Below are 18,705 nucleotides of genomic sequence, written 5' to 3' on the forward strand. Positions count from 1 at the left end.
TATTTATTTTTGCTCCTTTGCACCCCATTATTTCTATTTCTACTTTGCACATTCTTCCACTGCAAATCTACCATTCCAGTGTTTTACTTGCTATATTGTATTTACTACACCACCATGGTATTTATTTGCCTTTTACCTCCCTTATCTCACCTCACATTGTATATAGACTTATTGTTGTACTGTATTATTGACTGTATGTTTGTTTTACTCCATGTGTAACTCTGTGTTGTTGTATGTGTCGAACTGCTTTGCTTTATCTTGGCCAGGGGTTTGTTGTAAATGAGAACTTGTTCTCAACTTGCCTACCTGGTTAAATAAAGGTGAAAAAAAATAAAAATAAATTGTCATTGTCAAATTTGGGTCCCCAGGCAAAGCCAGTTGAGAACCACTGGTCTAAAGAATACATGCCAGAACAAGCACAAAAAATGTGGTGGATACACAATCTTCTGAAGCTAAGATATGATACATCAATATCCATCACATCGACAACCATTATGGATGTTATGGATATCATAACGCTGAAAAAGGATAATGAAAATGAACAGAGAAACCAATTAAAAACCATATAAAACATGAAAGTTAGCTTGAAATAGAACGTTTCAAGATGATCCGATGTAAGGTGCAACTTTTACAAAACCTTTTCCTTAAAAAACGTCATGGATTAATACATTACCTGTCCCAGACACCCCCCTATCTTTACAAGACTATAGAACACGCAAAGAAACCCAAGACACTTCAATTTGGTCTGTATTTATCCATTATCAGCTAATCTTCACAATTTATAGTGGAGAGTGCGATATTTGAGCCAAAGGGGTAAATTGAGACACACCCTTGTTTCGAGGAAACCATACACACATTTTTGGGGGATATATTTAGGAAGAGGTCATCATTTCACGGAGTCTGTCAAGTAAGAAACCAGATGGAAAACGTAGTAAGCAAGTTAGGTGCAAAAAACAGATTTTCCCCAAATTAATTGATAGTGTTTCATGGTGCTTGTATCTAAACTAAAGTTGATCATTTTAAGATTGAGAGAGAGAGAGAGCAAGACAGAGAGAGAGGGGGAGATGGGACAGAGAGAGAGAGAGAGAGCAAGAGAGAGGGGGAGATGAGAGAGAGATGAGAGAGAGATGAGAGAGAGATGAGAGAGAGATATGAGAGAGACAGAAATATTGAAGGATGTTGAAAATGAGAATCGAGGCAGTAAATCTCCTGCCACACTTGCGTCCTCGTAAGCACCGTGGACGAAGAGGTATATGCTGTAAATGATCTTAAAAATATGTTCGTGTGGGACACCGTAACGCATCGTAATCTGCCTTATAGGACAAGGTGAAGAAAGATAGAGATGGGAAACTCATCTGAAAACAACATGACACGTCTCAGGATAGGAAGGCTTTAACGTACAGTAGATTAAGCTAGAAGTAGCTAAGTGTCGTCGGGATGTTATTTCTTCTCACTTCGGAGAGGAAGAGCCAAAGCCCGGGGCAGCTTTCCCTTTCAAGGCAGTGCAGCGGGTGAGATTTTAAACTAATTTGCCTTCAGCGAGACAGATGAGTTAACCACACAGGTTGGTGAAGCAATAAAACCAGAGCCCTTGAAATGAAATCAAACAGCAAAGTAATTACATGCAAACAATTGGACGGTCTTTTCTGGCACCATTGTCATCTGACACCGGGTTGCAAGGATCTTGCATGCAACTGGTCCGCCGCACGTGGAAATATATTTCCCTTGACAACCATGTTAAAGTACACGTGTGGGGGACGGGATGTGTCAGGTTTTGGCCAAGACTGTTCGGGTTTTGGTCACTAGATGTCCCCATTGCACCTTTTTTGTACCTTTTGTTTTTCTTGCTCTAATTATTGTTTGCACCTGTAGGTCATTCCCTTGTTAGTATTTAAACCCTGTGTGTTCCTCAGTTCCTTGCTCAGTGTTTGTAAGTTAGCACCCAGCCCCAGCCCAAGCCTTGTTTTATATAGATATTTCTCTTGTTGGATTTTCCAGAGGTTCTCTGGTTTAGTTCTTGTGTATTATTTGAGTAGTCTTTTGAGGTTTGTTTTTCCCTGCTGTTTTTTACCACTTTGTGGAGTTTCTTTTGTATTTTGGAGGATTTCCACTTTGTGCCTCTTGGCTTTATTTTTGGACATTGTGGATTTAGTTTCTTTGCCTGAAGATTTTGTTCTTTAATTAAACCACCATCTCTAGTACTGCTGTGTCTGCCTCATCTTCTGGGTTCTGACGATTATTAGTGACTGTTTCTCGCACCGGGTCCTGACAGAAACACTGAGCCATTATAATGAACCCAGAGGCAGCCAGTACCCAGGATCTTTTTTCCATGCTGTCCCACCACGAGGGGACTGTCCAACGCCACGAAGCTGCTCTGGTTCAGCAAGAGGCCTTAATGGCTAGACATTCTCAACTTCTGTCAGAGATGCTGACTTCCATAAAGCAGATTTCGGATCGACTTTCCCCGGCAACCGCTTCTGCTCCAGTTCATCCGATTCAAGTGCCCCTGGCAGTTAATCCCCTGGCTGAACCTCGTCTGCCGCCTCCCCAACGGTTCTCAGGGGATCCGAGTGTTTGTAAGGGGTTTTTCACCCAATGTTCTCTCTCCTTTGAGCTGCAACCATCGTCGTTTCCCACCGACCGGTCCAAGATAGCATATATCATCACCCTGCTGTCGGAAAAAGCCCTAGCCTGGGCTACTGCTGTGTGGGATGCCCAAAGTCCCTGCTGTGCCAGCTACTCTACCTTTGCTGAAGAATTCAAGCGAGTGTTTCAAGGTCCTACCAACGGCCCTGACTCAGCCAAACAGCTCCTGACTCTCCGCCAAGGTCGGCGCAGCGTGACGGACTATGCCATCCAGTTCCGCACTGTGGCAGCAGCAAGTGGCTGGAACGACGAGGCTCTCACAGTGTGTTTTTTGAAGGGTCTTTCTGACACCATCCAAGATGAACTGGCCACTCGGGAACCACCGGACAACCTCGAGTCCCTTATCAAGTTGGCTTCACGCATAGACCAGCGTCTGAGAGAGAGAGAACAAAACCATAGACCGCTCACCCTAGCTCCTATCGGTTCCAGCTCCGAGTCTCCACCTTTATCCTCGCTGGCTCCACCAGAACCCATGCAGGTTGGACGCATCTCCCAGGCTGAGAGAGACCGCCGGATGAGGGAGCGATGCTGTCTATATTGCGGCAAACCGGGCCATTTCCGCTCCACGTGTCCCGGGCTCCAGGGAAACGCACTCTCCCGTGCAGGCCTGGGAGGACTGTAACGGGAAACATAACCTCCTCCCATCCATCCAACTCCCGCCTGCTCATTCCAGTTACCCTTTCCTGGGACGACCACGAGTTTTCTCTTCAAGCCTTGGTAGACTCTGGAGCCGCAGGTAACTTCATGGATGGGGTCTGGGCGAAGGAGAATGGCGTTCCTTCTGAACCTCTAAGTGACCCCATAAGGGTTACTACGTTGGATAGAAGCCCTTTGGGATCTGGACTTGTCACTCGTGCCACTACCCCCTTGCGACTTTCAGTTTCCCAACACCAGGAAGTGATGAACTTTCATCTGATCTCCTGTTCCGAGTTCCCTCTCGTCCTTGGTTATCCCTGGCTTCACAGCCATAACCCTCACATCGACTGGTCTGTGGGCACTATCAAGCAGTGGGGTCCTACGTGCCAAGCCACTTGTATCTTCCCGAGTTCCCAGAGTTCTCCTTCCGAGTCTCTAGAATCCATCGACCTGTCCCGAGTTCCCGAGTGTTACCATGACCTCAAACTGGTATTTAGCAAACAGAGGGCCACCAAACTACCACCCCATAGACCTTACGATTGCACCATCGACCTGTTGCCGGGGACCTGCCCTCCCAGGGGTCGGATCTTTTCCCTTTCTCCTCCCGAACGAGCTGCTATGGATACCTACATCAAGGACGCTCTGGCAGCAGGCCTCATGCGTCCATCTACCTCGCCGGCGGGAGCAGGGTTTTTCTTTGTGGCCAAGAAAGACGGTGGATTACGACCTTGCATCGACTACCGGGGACTCAATGCCATAACCGTCCGTAACCGCTACCCGCTACCCCTTATGGCCACAGCCTTTGAGCTGCTCCAGGAAGCAGTTGTCTTCACTAAGCTTGACCTGCGGAACGCATACCATCTTGTGCGGATCAAACCCGGGGACGAGTGGAAGACCGCTTTCAACACGCCTACTGGTCACTACGAATACTCGGTGATGCCCTTCGGCCTGACCAACGCTCCGGCTGTGTTCCAAGCGCTCATAAATGATGTGCTTAGGGATATGCTTAACATCTTTGTGTTTGTTTACTTGGATGACATCCTCATCTTTTCGAGCTCCCTTCAAGAACACACTAAGCATGTCAGACAAGTGCTCAAACGCCTCCTAGACAGCCATTTGTACGTTAAGCCGGAAAAGTGTGAATTCCATTCCTCTCGAGTACAATTCCTGGGATTTATAGTGGAACCCGGACGAGTCCAGATGGACCCCAAGAAGGTAGAGGCGGTAGCGGATTGGCCCACCCCCAAGTCCGTTAAGGAAGTTCAGCGTTTCCTGGGCTTCACCAACTTTTACCGCAAGTTCATCAAGAACTTCAGCTCGGTGGCAGCCCCTCTCTCAGCTGTAACCAAGGGTGGCAACACAAGGTTTCTGTGGGGAAGAGAAGCTGAGACGGCCTTCCAAGGACTCAAGCAGCGCATCCTCTCTGCTCCCATCCTGACACTACCAACGGCGGATGAACCTTTTGTGGTGGAGGTAGACGCATCAGAGGTTGGGGTTGGAGCTGTCCTGTCTCAGAGGGGTGAAGACAAGAAGCTTCATCCTTGCGCCTTCTTCTCTCACCGGCTTACCCCGGCCGAGAGGAATTACGATGTGGGGGATCGTGAACTCCTAGCGGTTAAGATGGCATTGAAGGAATGGAGACACTGGCTCGAGGGGGCTTCTCAACCGTTTCAAGTGCTTACGGACCACAAAAATCTGGAGTATATCCAGCAGGCGAAGCGGTTGAACTCCAGACAAGCTCGATGGTCTCTTTTCTTCAGCCGATTTCAGTTTATCCTCACCTATAGACCCGGGTCGAAGAATCTCAAACCGGACGCCTTGTCACGAATCTACTCTCCTGCCATTCGAGAAGATACTGACATGACTGTCCTTCCTGCCGCTAAGATCGTGGCTCCGATCTCGTGGCAAGTGGAGGATACCGTGAAACAAGCTCAAGCCATCGAACCGGGCCCTGGAGGAGGTCCTGCCAATCGGTTGTTTGTTCCCAAGGCAGCAAGGTCCCAAGTCCTTCTGTGGGGGCACTCCTCTCGCCTCACCTGTCACCCGGGCGTAGGTCGCACCTTGGAGTTCATCCAGCGTAAGTTCTGGTGGCCCACCATAAAAGAAGACGTTGCCACTTTCGTCAAGGCCTGTTCCGTGTGCTGCCAGGGCAAATCTTCTCACCTCCGCCCTCAAGGACTCCTTCACCCTCTATCTATTCCCCACCGACCCTGGTCCCATATCTCGTTGGACTTTATTACTGGCCTTCCTCCGTCCCATGGTAATACTACGATCCTAGTCATCATCGACAGGTTTTCTAAGGCGGCCAGGTTTGTTCCCTTGACCAAATTACCTTCTGCCAAGGAAACAGCTGAGTTGGTGATTAACCATGTGTTCCGAGTCTTTGGGATTCCGCAAGATATGGTTTCCGACAGAGGTCCCCAGTTCGCCTCAAGGTTTTGGAAGGCCTTCTGCCAACTCATAGGGGCCACGGCCAGTTTATCTTCAGGGTACCATCCGGAGTCCAATGGCCAAACTGAGAGGATGAATCAGGAGCTGGAAACCACCCTCAGATGCATGGTTTCCAACAACCCGTCCACATGGTCATCCTTCATTGTTTGGGCCGAGTACGCGCACAACACCTTGTGCTCCTCCTCCACTGGTATATCCCCGCATGAGTGTCAGTTTGGCTATGCGCCTCTATTGTTCCCGGACCAGGAGGCAGAAGTCAGAGTGCCTTCAGCCTCGAGGTTCATCAGACGCTGTCGGCTTACGTGGAAGAAGGCACGTCTTAATCTTCTGCGTTCCTCACAGCAGTACCAACGACAAGCCAACAGACGTCGCCGTCCCGGTCCTACCCTGTACCCCGGCCAGAGAGTATGGCTCTCAACAAAGAACTTACCGCTACGGGTGGAGTCTCGCAAGCTGTCCCAGAGATTCATCGGTCCCTTTAAGATTGCCAGGAGAGTCAATCCCGTTACTTTTCGCCTGCACTTACCCAGATCCCTTAAGATCAATCCAACATTTCACATTTCTTTATTAAAACCTGTTGTTTTTTCTCCCCTTATCCCGGCAGGCAGACCTCCCCCTCCGCCCCGTGTCATCGGTGGCCAGTCGGCTTATACCGTCCACCGGATACTGGATTCCCGCCGGGTGCAGCGGTCCTGGCAGTATCTGGTGGACTGGGAAGGCTACGGTCCCGAGGAGCGCTCCTGGGTTCCTGCCAAGGACATACTGGACCCTGACCTCATTCGTCAGTTCAGGACCCTCCACCCTGAGAAGGCTGGTAGGAACGTCAGGAGCCGTTCCTAGGAGGGGGATTCTGTCAGGTTTTGGCCAAGACTGTTCGGGTTTTGGTCACTAGATGTCCCCATTGCACCTTTTTTGTACCTTTTTTGTTTTTCTTGCTCTAATTATTGTTTGCACCTGTAGGTCATTCCCTTGTTAGTATTTAAACCCTGTGTGTTCCTCAGTTCCTTGCTCAGTGTTTGTAAGTTAGCACCCAGCCCCAGCCCAAGCCTTGTTTTATATAGATATTTCTCTTGTTGGATTTTCCAGAGGTTCTCTGGTTTAGTTCTTGTGTATTATTTGAGTAGTCTTTTGAGGTTTGTTTTTCCCTGCTGTTTTTACCACTTTGTGGAGTTTCTTTTGTATTTTGGAGGATTTCCATTTTGTGCCTCTTGGCTTTATTTTTGGACATTGTGGATTTAGTTTCTTTGCCTGAAGATTTTGTTCTTTAATTAAACCACCATCTCTAGTACTGCTGTGTCTGCCTCATCTTCTGGGTTCTGACGATTATTAGTGACTGTTTCTCGCACCGGGTCCTGACAGGATGTGTGTGGGATTGAGGTTGGCTGCACTTTTGATACATCGGTTAAAAGCTAGATTTTTCAGCCTGAATGATATTTCACCGCAAATGTGCCTGGGTGCATGGCAGATCACTCGTTCAGTGGGTTAATCCGCTTGGTCAGCTCAGCTGGTGTACCCATGGAATGAGTCATTTCTTCAGAACTGCTGTGAAGTGTTGAAAAACCCTTTATTCTATCATTCCAAGTGGTTTTAAGTGGCTCTATCAGTAAGTGCAAGATCACCGAAACCTGTTTCTCATCTCATATCAACCCGTTTAAAAAAAAATGTAAGTTTTAAAAGAATTGCGCTAATCGTAAAATCATATTTCATTATTGCTTGGACTTGTGAAGTTGGGCTTTCTGCTTAAATTGGGTGTCTCTATTTTTTTAGACAGTCTTTGTTCTTTCTTTCCCTTGATCAATCATGTCAAAGCCTGTTCAGTTGGCCAGGTAACACCCTAGCATACCGAATACATTTTGTTTCCATTATGCAGTATCTGTGTACTGTAATTAATGATACAAACCTTGTACAATACACCTAGCAGAAAAAAATTCAAAAATAATACCCTTAACTGATCTTCCTTCAATAAGAGAGAGCATTCATATTGACAGCAAGTGCATATCATCCAAAACAATGTAAGGGGCTAATTAGGAGCAACTGTCCTTAGTGGTCTATACTTGCCAAACCCGAGAGAGACCGACTCATTATGAATAATTGAAGGCCTTTCTCCCCCACACAACATCAACACTGAACCATTCTCGCCACCACTACTGCTGCCCATTCATAACTCCCTTGCATTCTGCCAATGTCCATTGTGGAGCCCCTCAAAATGAAGAATATTAAATTGTGTTGAATTTCAGAACTGTGGCACTCTCGACCTTCATCCCCAATTCAATTGACGAAGTAACTCAACTAAGTAACTCGACCAACTGACTAACTCAAAAGACTAACGACTATAGAAGAAACTCAACTGACGCGACTGACTAACTAACTCAACTAACTCGCTCACTCACTAAACAAAGTAACTCAACAAACTCAATTGAACAACTCAACTGACTTAATTTTGTCTGTTCCACCCCACTGACTCTAAACTGCTGTCTCTCTCTGTCTTAGGGTACGGCCATGCGGCCCCCAGCACGGATGGAGGCAAGGTGTTCTGCATGCTCTACGCCCTGCTGGGCATCCCTCTCACCCTGGTCATGTTCCAGAGCCTGGGCGAGCGCATCAACACCCTGGTGCGCTACCTGCTGCACCGCCTGAAGAAGTGCCTTGGCATGCGGCGCACTGAGGTCTCCATGGTCAACATGGTGGCCATTGGCTTCATCTCCTGCATGAGCACGCTGTGCATTGGAGCACTCTCCTTCTCCTACTTCGAGGGATGGAGCTTCTTCCACGCCTACTACTACTGCTTCATCACGCTCACCACTATCGGCTTCGGGGACTATGTGGCACTGCAGAAGGATCACGCTCTACAGACCAACCCCAAGTACGTGGCCTTCTGCTTCATCTACATTCTCACTGGCCTGACCGTGATCGGAGCCTTCCTCAACCTGGTCGTGCTGCGCTTCATGACCATGAACGCGGAGGACGAGAAGCGGGACGCCGAGCAGCGCGCCCTCCTCTCCCGAAACGGCCAGGTGGGAGGGCACAACCACATGCGCTGCGCCCCCGACTTGCCCTCCTCCTCCTCAGCTGCCTCAGGGTGTGGTGGAGGATCAGGGAACAGTGGTGTGGGGGGAGCAGGGCGGGGGCTGCGGAACGTGTACGCGGAGGTGCTCCACTTCCAGTCCATGTGCTCCTGCCTGTGGTACAAGAGCAGGGAGAAGCTGCAGTACTCTATCCCCATGATCATCCCCCGAGACCTGTCCACCTCGGACACATACATGGAGCAGGGGGAGGCCTTTTCCTCCGACCCCCTCCACCCGCTTCACTCCAACGGCTGCGTCTACAGCATGCACCATCCCCACTCCGCCATCAGCTCTGTGTCCACGGGCCTGCACAGTCTCACCCCATACAGACTAGGACACAGCAAGCGGCGAAGCTCCATATAGAGGCCTGGGTTAGGGTTAGCAAGAATAGGCCGGAGTTTTGACCCTTGAACTATATCTGCTATATTTTCAGCATCCTTTCACATTTTGCCGTATTTAAGGTTGAAGTTCTTGATCTTCAATATTGGGAGATTGTTTGAATGATAAGAGGACATTGCACTATGCGAGACATACTTTTACGTGAAAGCGAGGATTATTAATTTTAAGAAACTGTGCATCATAAACTACACTTGATTTTATGTTTGGTGAAGTGATAATATTATTTTTCACAAATAATATTATCACTTCAATATATCACAAGAGATATATATAAGTGTTACTCTCAGTAATCATCAATTAAAAACTCCCAGTAGTCATCAATAAAATAAATGTAAATATATTTCTCATGTGGATACCGTTTTTAACCAATGTACTTACTAGGGAAGAAGGTATATTTTCAGTTAAAGTATTCTAAAAACTCAGTCGACTCTGTCTTGAGTCTGTAACTGAAGTTCAGTTTCAAGCTAAACACTTTTGATCTGCTTTAGTTACTTACTGTATCTTTCTCTCAATCCTCAAGACCTATCATACTTTGTAAAAAGTATTGTAATTTTCTTTCTAATTTTTTTTACATCCATATAATTGATTTACTGTATGTTTGTTATTAATTTGTTTTATGTTTTCATGATAGGGTTTTACTGAGAGCATTTGGGCTCACTGTGTATACTGTAGTAGACAGTCTAATTTACTGCTGCACTTTATAACATTATTGTGTGCTTTAAGGCACTGGAATTTATGTTTACTCACCTGATTTTTTTGGTACCTAAATAATTTATTCTTATAGGTGTAATGCTCTTAAATGTTGTCTAAGGGAGATTTATAATGCCCTATGAAAGTGACACACATTTTTACTTCTGGGATCCTTGTTTTGTAGGCTTAGAATTTGCTTCAAATTTGCATCGTCAAATTCATTTTAAAATGTATATGTATTTTCATATAAATTGACTTACCATATGCCGGTTTGTGTGTATCATCCAAGAAAAAGCACAAATCCAAAAAGTTACAGCTGTTTCAGTTGAACTACACAGGGTATTGGTTCGGATGTCTTTTGTCTTTGGTTCAGTTGGTTGAAATAGATTTCTAAATGCCTTTTTAGCATCCAGAAAAATATGTCTACATCTGGCTGTCATAACAACCAAAATATGAAAAAAAAACAAGTCTGTACTTGGTTTTAATCTGCTTATTTTCCATCTCCTCAACCAGAAAACCAATTTATAACCAGAAACCTACATCATTATGATGTCACATGGCACATTTTGTCGACTGGGAATGCACATCCTCAAGCAGATAGAGCGTCTTTGGTGAGGCTCATATGGATCACAAGTTAATGATTTACTGAATAATCTTTATGTTATAGAGAAATGAGATTTATTTGAAACATCATGAGATGGTACTTTAAATGTTTAACAGATTTTAAAAACATTTCATGGAGTTCATTGAAACTCTTTTTGATTCAATCACTTCAGATTGATTTGAAGATGACCATTTCTTTGAGTTGGAATTATTAATCACATTTTCTTAATAAAGTATAGAAATTGGAAATTGAATACCAACATTTATTTTTTTCATTTTTATATATTCTGATTTGGTGGTAATGGTAACCAAAGTGAAAGTTAAAATCTCAGTTCATCACAGTATTTTTCAACAGCTTGGTGAAACAAAACAGCGTGATTGATGAGGAAAAAAGAAGAAACCCACACACTGCTCTTGCTAGTATCACCGCTCCCCACCAAGCCCTACGTATCGGCCTCAAGGCCAATACATAGGGCTTGGTGGGAAGCGGTGATACTAGCAGAAGCAGTGTGTGGGTTTCTTCTTTTTTCTCATCTTATTCAACTGTTTCCATGAACCTGCAACAAAGATAGCTCAGATTTGCGATTACCTTTTGAATTTTGAATTACAGTATGTAATTGTTGCCTGGTGGGGCATCAGTATGTATTTTAAATAGTTCAATAAAATAAAAGAATAATAAAATCAAAATGCGCTTAATGATGTGACAAAACGATGCACATGTGGCTAAATTATGTTATGTGGTGTAGTATTTTCAAGGATTTCATTTATTTATGAACAGACAGGAGTAATTATGTCATTTGATAAATTGATTTAAATTTATCAGGAGCACTTCCAACAACCCCTTCCTGCGGCTAATGATGAACACTTCTTATTATTCAATGGATTGTGGTGAGTAACCCCATATGATGTTATTGAGTAGGTAGGCCTACTGTTGCAATAATATTGAAAATAATCTATCAGCAAATAGCCTACAATTACAAGAGAATCATTTCAGTAAGTCAATGAACAAGTGTTTCTACCTAATCACTTATTTTGCCTGTTTAGCCAAGTGGTTTTAGTGCCTATAGAAAGTCTACACCCCCCTTGGATTTCTTCAAATTGTATTGTGTTACAAAGTGCGATTAAAATTTAATTATATCTTTTTTGTCAACGTACAAGACAAAATACTCTAATGTCAAAGTGGAAGATTTTTTGGGGGGGAATTAATGAAAAATAAAACACTAATATACCTTGATTATATATAATTATTCCCCCCCTGAGTCAATATATGTTAGAAACACCTTACAGCTGAGCTGTAAATCTCATTAGAGCTTTGTACACCTGTACTGTGCAATATTCACCCATTATTATTTTCAAAATTCTTTAAGCTCTGTCAAGGTATTGGAGATCATGGCTAGCCAGCAATTTTCAAGTCTTGCCATAGATTTTCAAGCAGTTTAATTAAAAACTGTAAATTCGTCACTGTCTTCTTGGTAAGCAACTCCAGTGTAGATTTGGATTTGTGTTGTAGGTTATGGTCCTACTGAAAGGTGAATTCCTCTCCCGGTGTCTGGTGTAAAGCAGACTGAAGGAGGTTTTACTCTAGGATTTAGCCTGTGCTTAGCTAAAACTCCCCAGTCTTTGCCAATGTCAAGAATACCCATACAAGGATGCAGCCACCACCATGCTTGAAAATAAGGAGGCAGTTACTCATTGAAGTGTTGTGTTGGATTTGCCCCAAACATAAGGCTTTGCATTTAGGCCCAAAAGTGTATTCCTTTGCAGTATTGTTTGCAATATTAGTTGAGTGATTTATTGGATACATATGCATCTGTATATCTTTATTCATCTTTTCACTGTAATTTAGATCATTATTTTAGAGTCACTACAATGTTGTTGATCCATCTTTAGTTTTCTTCCGTCAGAGCCATTGAACTCTGTAAGTGTTTAAAAATCACCAATGGCCTCAAGGTGAAATCCCTGACCAGTGTCCTGCCTGTCCTGTAGATCAATGACATAAAACTAGAACTGAATCTTAACTCAAGAAAACGTGAAAACTTTCAAGGGGGTGTAGACTTTCTATAGGCACTGCCTTGTTATAGAAACAACGTAGGCCTTGTGACCTGTTTAACCATTGTAGCACAGTTTCTATGTCTATAAGGCTAATAAGAAAACATGTCAAATGACTTGAATATCCTATGGGAAAAGTGTCAAAATGTGTATTTGCAGGAAAAATGACTGAAAGAGCAGAAAAGTATTAGAACGTTCAGGAAAACATCAGGGAAGCTCATCTGGTAGACTATATAGGCCTAGTGTGTGTGTTTTAGAGTAGATCTGCACTGCTTTAAATTCCTAGACTAATGACCATGTGCACTCACCATAACTTAGTTAACATTGCCAACCTAATTGTAACATTTCCAAATGGAGATTCAGTGAAAACAAAAATCTTACATTGATTGATTTATCAAGATGAGTTCCCATGCTTGTCTCAAAGCAGCGCAATGGCGCTGTCACAATCAAAACGGTGCTGAAATGAGCATCTGACCACACACGGCAATTGCTTTACATTTATTACAATGGTTGGAGGACTTTGGGAGTGTTACGTAACCACAGCTCTACGAACTAAGCGGTACATTCAGTTGATTATACATTTTTTTAACCATCTCAGCCGGGCAGAAGATTCGGGCCTGACCCAAAATCATTCGGGGCAAAGCCCCAAAAGCCCAATCCTTCTATTACAATCGCAATTGCACTGCTCCTTCCCTATCCTGCCAGGCAACCCCAGGTCAAAAAAGTAGATAACAACACCCCCGCCACGTCGATCCTCAACACGGGGGCCCCACAGGGGTGCGTGCTCAGCCCCTTCCTGTACTCCCTGTTCATCCATGACTGCGTGGCTACGCACTCCAAAGCAATCATCAAGTTTGCTGACAATACCAAAGTGGTAGGCCTGATCACCCAAAATTTTGAGACAGCCTACAGGGAGGAAGTGAGAGCCCTGGTGGAGTGGTGCCAGGAAAATTACCTCTCCCTTAATGTCAACAAAATGAAGGAGCTGATCATGGACTACAGGAGACAGCAGAGAGAGCACGCCCACCTCCAGATCGATGGGGCCGCAGTGGAGAGGGTCAAAAGATTAAAGTTCCTCGAAGTTTACATCCTTGATGGCCTGAAATGGTCCCTCCACACCAACACCGTAGTGAAGAAGTCGCAACAGGCTCTATTCAACCTCAAAGGTTGAAGAACTACTACAGATGCACCATCGAGGGCATTCTGTCGGGATGTATCAACGCCTGGTACGACAACTGCACCCTCCTTAACCACAGTGCTCTACAAAGGATGGTGCGGTCAGCCCAACCCATCACCGGGGGATTAAAGACTGCTACTCTATGTACAGTACCAGTCAAATGTTTGGACACACCTACTCATTCAAGGGTTTTCCTTCATTTTTTCTATTTTCTTCATTGTAGAATAATAGGGAAGACATTAAAACTATGACATTTTATTTCACCTTTATTTAGCCAGGTAGGCTAGTTGAGAACAAGTTCTCATTTGCAACTGCGACCTGGCCAAGATAAAGCATAGCAATTCGACACATACAAAAACACAGAGTAACACATGGAATAAACAAAACATACAGTAGAAAAAAGAAAGCAAAAAAAAGTATATCTACAGTTAGTGCAAATGAGGTAAGATAAGGGAGATAAAGGCAATAAATAGGCCATGGTGGCGATGTAATTACAATATAGCAATTAAACACTGGAATGGTCGATGTACAGAAGATGAATGTGCAAGTAGAGATACTGGGGTGCAAAGGAGCAAGATAAATAAATAAATAAATATAGTATGGGGATGAGGTAGATAGATGGGCTGTTTACAGATGGGCTATGTACAGGTGCAGTGATCTGTGAGCTGCTCTGACAGCTGGTGCTTAAAGCTAGTGAGGGAGATATGAGTCTCCAGCTTCAGTGATTTTTGCAGTTCGTTCCAGTCATTGGCAGCAGTGAACTGGAAGGAAAGGCGACCAAAAGAGGAATTGGCTTTGGGGGTGACCAGTGAGATATACCTGCTGGGGCGCGTGCTACGAGTGGGTGCTGCTATGGTGACCAGTGAGCTGAGATAAGGTGGGGCTTTACCTAGCAGAGACATGTAGATAACCTGTAACCAGTGGGTTTGGCGACGAGTATGAAGCGAGTGCCAACCAACGAGAGCGTACAGGTCGCAGTGGTGGGTAGTGTATGGGGCTTTGGTGACAAAACGGATGGCACTGTGATAGACTGCATCCAATTTGTTGAGTAGGGTGTTGGAGGCTATTTTATAGATGATATCGCCGAAGTCGAGGATCGGTAGGATGGTCAGTTTTACGAGGGTATGTTTGGCAGCATGAGTGAAGGATGCTTTGTTGCGATATAGGAAGCCGATTCTAGATTTAATTTTGGATTGGAGATGCTTAATGTGAGTGGAAGGAGAGTTTACAGTCTAACCAGACACCTAGGTATTTGTAGTTGTCCACGTATTCTAAGTCAGAGCCGTCCAGAGTAGTGATGCTGGACGAGCGGGCAGTGATCGATTGAATAGCATGCATTTAGTTTTGCTTGCATTTAAGAGCAGTTGGAGGCCACGGAATGACAGATGGATGGCATTGAAGGTTAGTCTGAAGGTTAGTTAACACAGTGTCCAAAGAGGGGCCAGAAGTATATAGAATGGTGTCGTCTGCGTAGATGTGGATCAGAGAATCACCAGCAGCAAGAGCGACATCATTGATGTATACAGAGAAGAGAGTCTACCCGAGAAATGAACCTTGTGGCATCCCCATAGAGACTGCCAGAGGTCCGGACAACAGGCCCTCCAATTTGACACACTGAACTCTATCAGAGAAGTAGTTGGTAAACCAGGCGAGGCAATCATTTGAGAAACCAAGGCTGTCGAGTCTGCCAAAAAGAAAGCCTTGGCCAGGTCGATGAATATGGCTGCACAGTAATGTCTCTTATCGATGGCGGTTATGATGTCGTTTAGGACCTTGAGCGTGGCTGAGGTGCACCCATGACCAGCTCTGAAACCAGATTGCATAGCAGAGAAGGTACGGTGGGATTCGAAATGGTCGGTAATCTGTTGTTAACTTGGCTTTCGAAGACCTTAGAAAGACAGGGTAGGATAGATATAGGTCTGATTTGCACTTTTCGCACCAAAGTACGTTCATCTCTAGGAGACAGAATGTGTCTCGTTCAACACATATGGAATCATGTAGTAACCAAAAAAGTGTTAAACAAATCAAAATATATTTTATATTTGAGATTCTTCAATGTAGCCACCCATTGCCTTGACAGCTTTGCACACTCTTGGCATTCTCTCAACCAGCTTCATGAGGTAGTCACCTGGAATTCAATTCAATTAACAATATCCAATTATCTCTGGCCTTGGTGCACACCATGCACTGCTCTACTTTTGAAGTTCCAATGAATAGCAAAGCCTCCCATTACCGCAATGGTATTGTCAATCTCAGTAAGCATGGCTGTCTTTTTGCATGACCAGGTAAAAAAAGTTATGAAAACTGTCAATGATACAAAAAAAAATACTTTGCGTCTTGAGAATTGCTTGTCCCCTGTGCTAAAACTAAGTTTAGTTTGTGGGAATAACAATGAATGAGCAGGGCATATTGACAGTAGGTTTTCACAAGTGCCTGAACCCCACCTAGCTGCCCATTCATGCAGCTTGCTTCGTCGTAAGGCTGGCAGATGAGTTTTGCTGCTGGATTGTATTTCCGATAGTTTCCATTACAACAGGTGAAGCTGGTTGAGAGAATGCCTAGAGTGTGCAAAGCTGTCATCAAGGCAAAGGGGGGCTACTTTGAAGAATCTATTTTGATTTGTTTAAACAATTTTTTGGTTACTACATGATTCCATGTGTGTTATTTCATAGTTTGATGTCTTCACTATTATTCTACAATATAGAAAATAGTCAAACAAAGAAAAACCCTTGAATGAGTAGTAGTGTCCAAACTTTTGACTGTTACTGTATTTCCACCGAATATTTCTTCATGCAGTTCATGCTTTACAATTGTTTATGCACTATTTATCAAGTCTTGGTGCTTATGTTTGCGTACTTTGCGGGTTGACATGCATCTGATGTGTATGCTAAATTGGACGCCAGGCAACTTTGTCAACTTTTATAGGCTGAAAGGCCAGGAGGTTCTAGTGTTAAAAGCTTGCCAGTCTGGGCCTAAGCCGGTGTTCCTGGCCTTGACCAAAGCCTTGTCTCTTTTATGAATAAGAATTACTTCTGATAATTCTGGAGTGTACCAGGCATTCAATCTACTTTCAACCCTTCATTTTTTGAAGGGAACATGATTATGTAAGATACTATTGAAGACATCTGCAAAGAGGCTCAAAGCTTAATCAGGTTCAGGTATAGCTGAAATACAATCAAGGACACTAAAATAAAGATAATGTCAAAAAGTCTGTTCACGGAAGTTTTTAAAGTTCCTCTTTGTGATGATACGAGGCTTAGATTTTGGATCCCAGAACAACAGCAAAGGACCTTGTGAAGATGCTGGAGGAAACAGATACAAAAGTATCTATATCCACAGTAAAATTAGTCCTATATCGACATAACCTGAAAGGCCGCTCAGCAAGGAAAGCCACTATTCCAAAACCGCGAAAAAAGAGGAGAAATGTCCTCTGGTCTGATGAAACAAAAATGGAACTGTTTGGCCATAATGACCATCGTTATGTTTGGAGGAAAAAGGGGGAAGCTTGCAAGCCGAAGAACACCATCCCAACCTTGAAGCACGGGGGTGGCAGCATCATGTTGTGGGGGTGCTTTGCTGCAGGAGGGACTGGTGCACTTCACAAAATAGATGGCATCATGAGGTAGGAAAAGTATGTGGATATATTGAAGCAACATCTCAAGAAATCAGTCAGGAAGATAAAGCTTGATCGCAAAATGGGTCTTCCAAATGGACAATGATCCCAAGCATACTTACAAAGTTGTGGCAAAATGGCTTAAGGAATACAAAATCAAGGTATTGGAGTGGCCATCACAAAGCCCTGACCTCAATCCTAAAGAAAATTTGTGGGCAGAACTGAAAAAGCGTGTGCGAGCAAGGAGGCCTACAAACCTGATTCTGTTACATCAGCTCTGTCAGGAGGAATAGGCCAAAATTCACCCAATTTATTGTGGGAAGCTGGTAGAAAGCTACCCAAAACTTTTGACCTATGTTAAACAATTTAAAGGCAATGCTACCAAATTCTAATTGAGTGTATGTAAACTTCTGACCCACTGGGAATGTGATGAAAGAAATAAAAGCTGAAATAAATCATTCTCTCTACTAGTATTCTTACATTTCACATTCTTAAAATAAAGTGGTGATCCTAACTGACCTAAGACATTTCATTTTTACTAGGATTAAATGTCAGGAATTGTGATAAACTGAGTTTAAATGTATTTGGCTAAGGTGTATGTAAACTTCCGATTTCAACTGTACATAGGGCAGCAGCCTCTAAGGTGCGAGGTGGCTTAACCGGGTGGAAGCCGGCTAGTGATGGCTATTTAACAGTCTGATGGCCTTAAGATAGATGCTTTTTTTCAGTCTCTGTTCCAGCTTTGATGTGCCTGTACTGACCTCCCCTTCTAGATGATAGCAGGTTGATGTCTGTGATGATCTTTTTGGCCTTCCTGTGACATCGGGTGCTGTAGGTGTCCTGGAGGGCAGGTAGTTTGTCCACAGTGATACGTTGGACCCTCCATCCTCTGGAGAGCCCTGCAGTTGTGGGTGGTGCAGTTGCCGTTCCAGGTGGTGATACAGCCCGACAGTATGATCTTATTTGTGCATCTGTAAAAGTTTGAGGGTTTTAGGGGACAAGCCAAATATCTTCAGCCTCCTGTCTCTGTATGTGGACCATTTCAGATCGTCAGTCATGTGTACGCTGAGGAACTTGAAGCTTTCCACCTACTCCACTGCGGTCCCGTCATTTTGGATAGGGGTTGCTCCCTCTGCTGTTTCCTAAAGTCCACGGTCAGCTCCTTTGTTTTGTTGACGTTGAGTAAGAGGGTATTTTCCTGGCACCACTCTCCCTGGGCCCTTACCTCCTCCCTGTAGGAGGAGTCATTGTTGGTAATCAGGCCTACTACTGTTGTGTTGTCTGCAAACTTGATGATTGAGTTGGATGTGTGCATGGCCACGTTTGTCATGGGTGAACAGGGAGTGCAGGAGGGGAATGACCACACACTGTTGTGG

General features: G+C 44.3%; 1 protein-coding gene across 1 annotated transcript in view; it reads left to right on the top strand.

The window, feature by feature from the left end:
* The window catches only part of LOC120019739 (potassium channel subfamily K member 3-like), a 57,494-nt gene extending 48,333 nt beyond the window's left edge, over positions 1-9,161 (top strand). Inside the window, exons 2-3 of the mRNA XM_038963162.1 lie at positions 8,224-8,814; positions 8,851-9,161. Of these exons, the coding sequence (XP_038819090.1) occupies positions 8,224-8,814; positions 8,851-9,161 (902 nt within the window). The remainder of the gene's footprint in view (positions 1-8,223; positions 8,815-8,850) is intronic.
* The last annotated feature ends 9,544 nt before the right edge of the window (positions 9,162-18,705 follow it).

The sequence above is a fragment of the Salvelinus namaycush genome, chromosome 24 (genome assembly GCF_016432855.1).
Source record: "Salvelinus namaycush isolate Seneca chromosome 24, SaNama_1.0, whole genome shotgun sequence".
NCBI classification, from domain to species: Eukaryota; Metazoa; Chordata; class Actinopteri; order Salmoniformes; family Salmonidae; genus Salvelinus; species Salvelinus namaycush.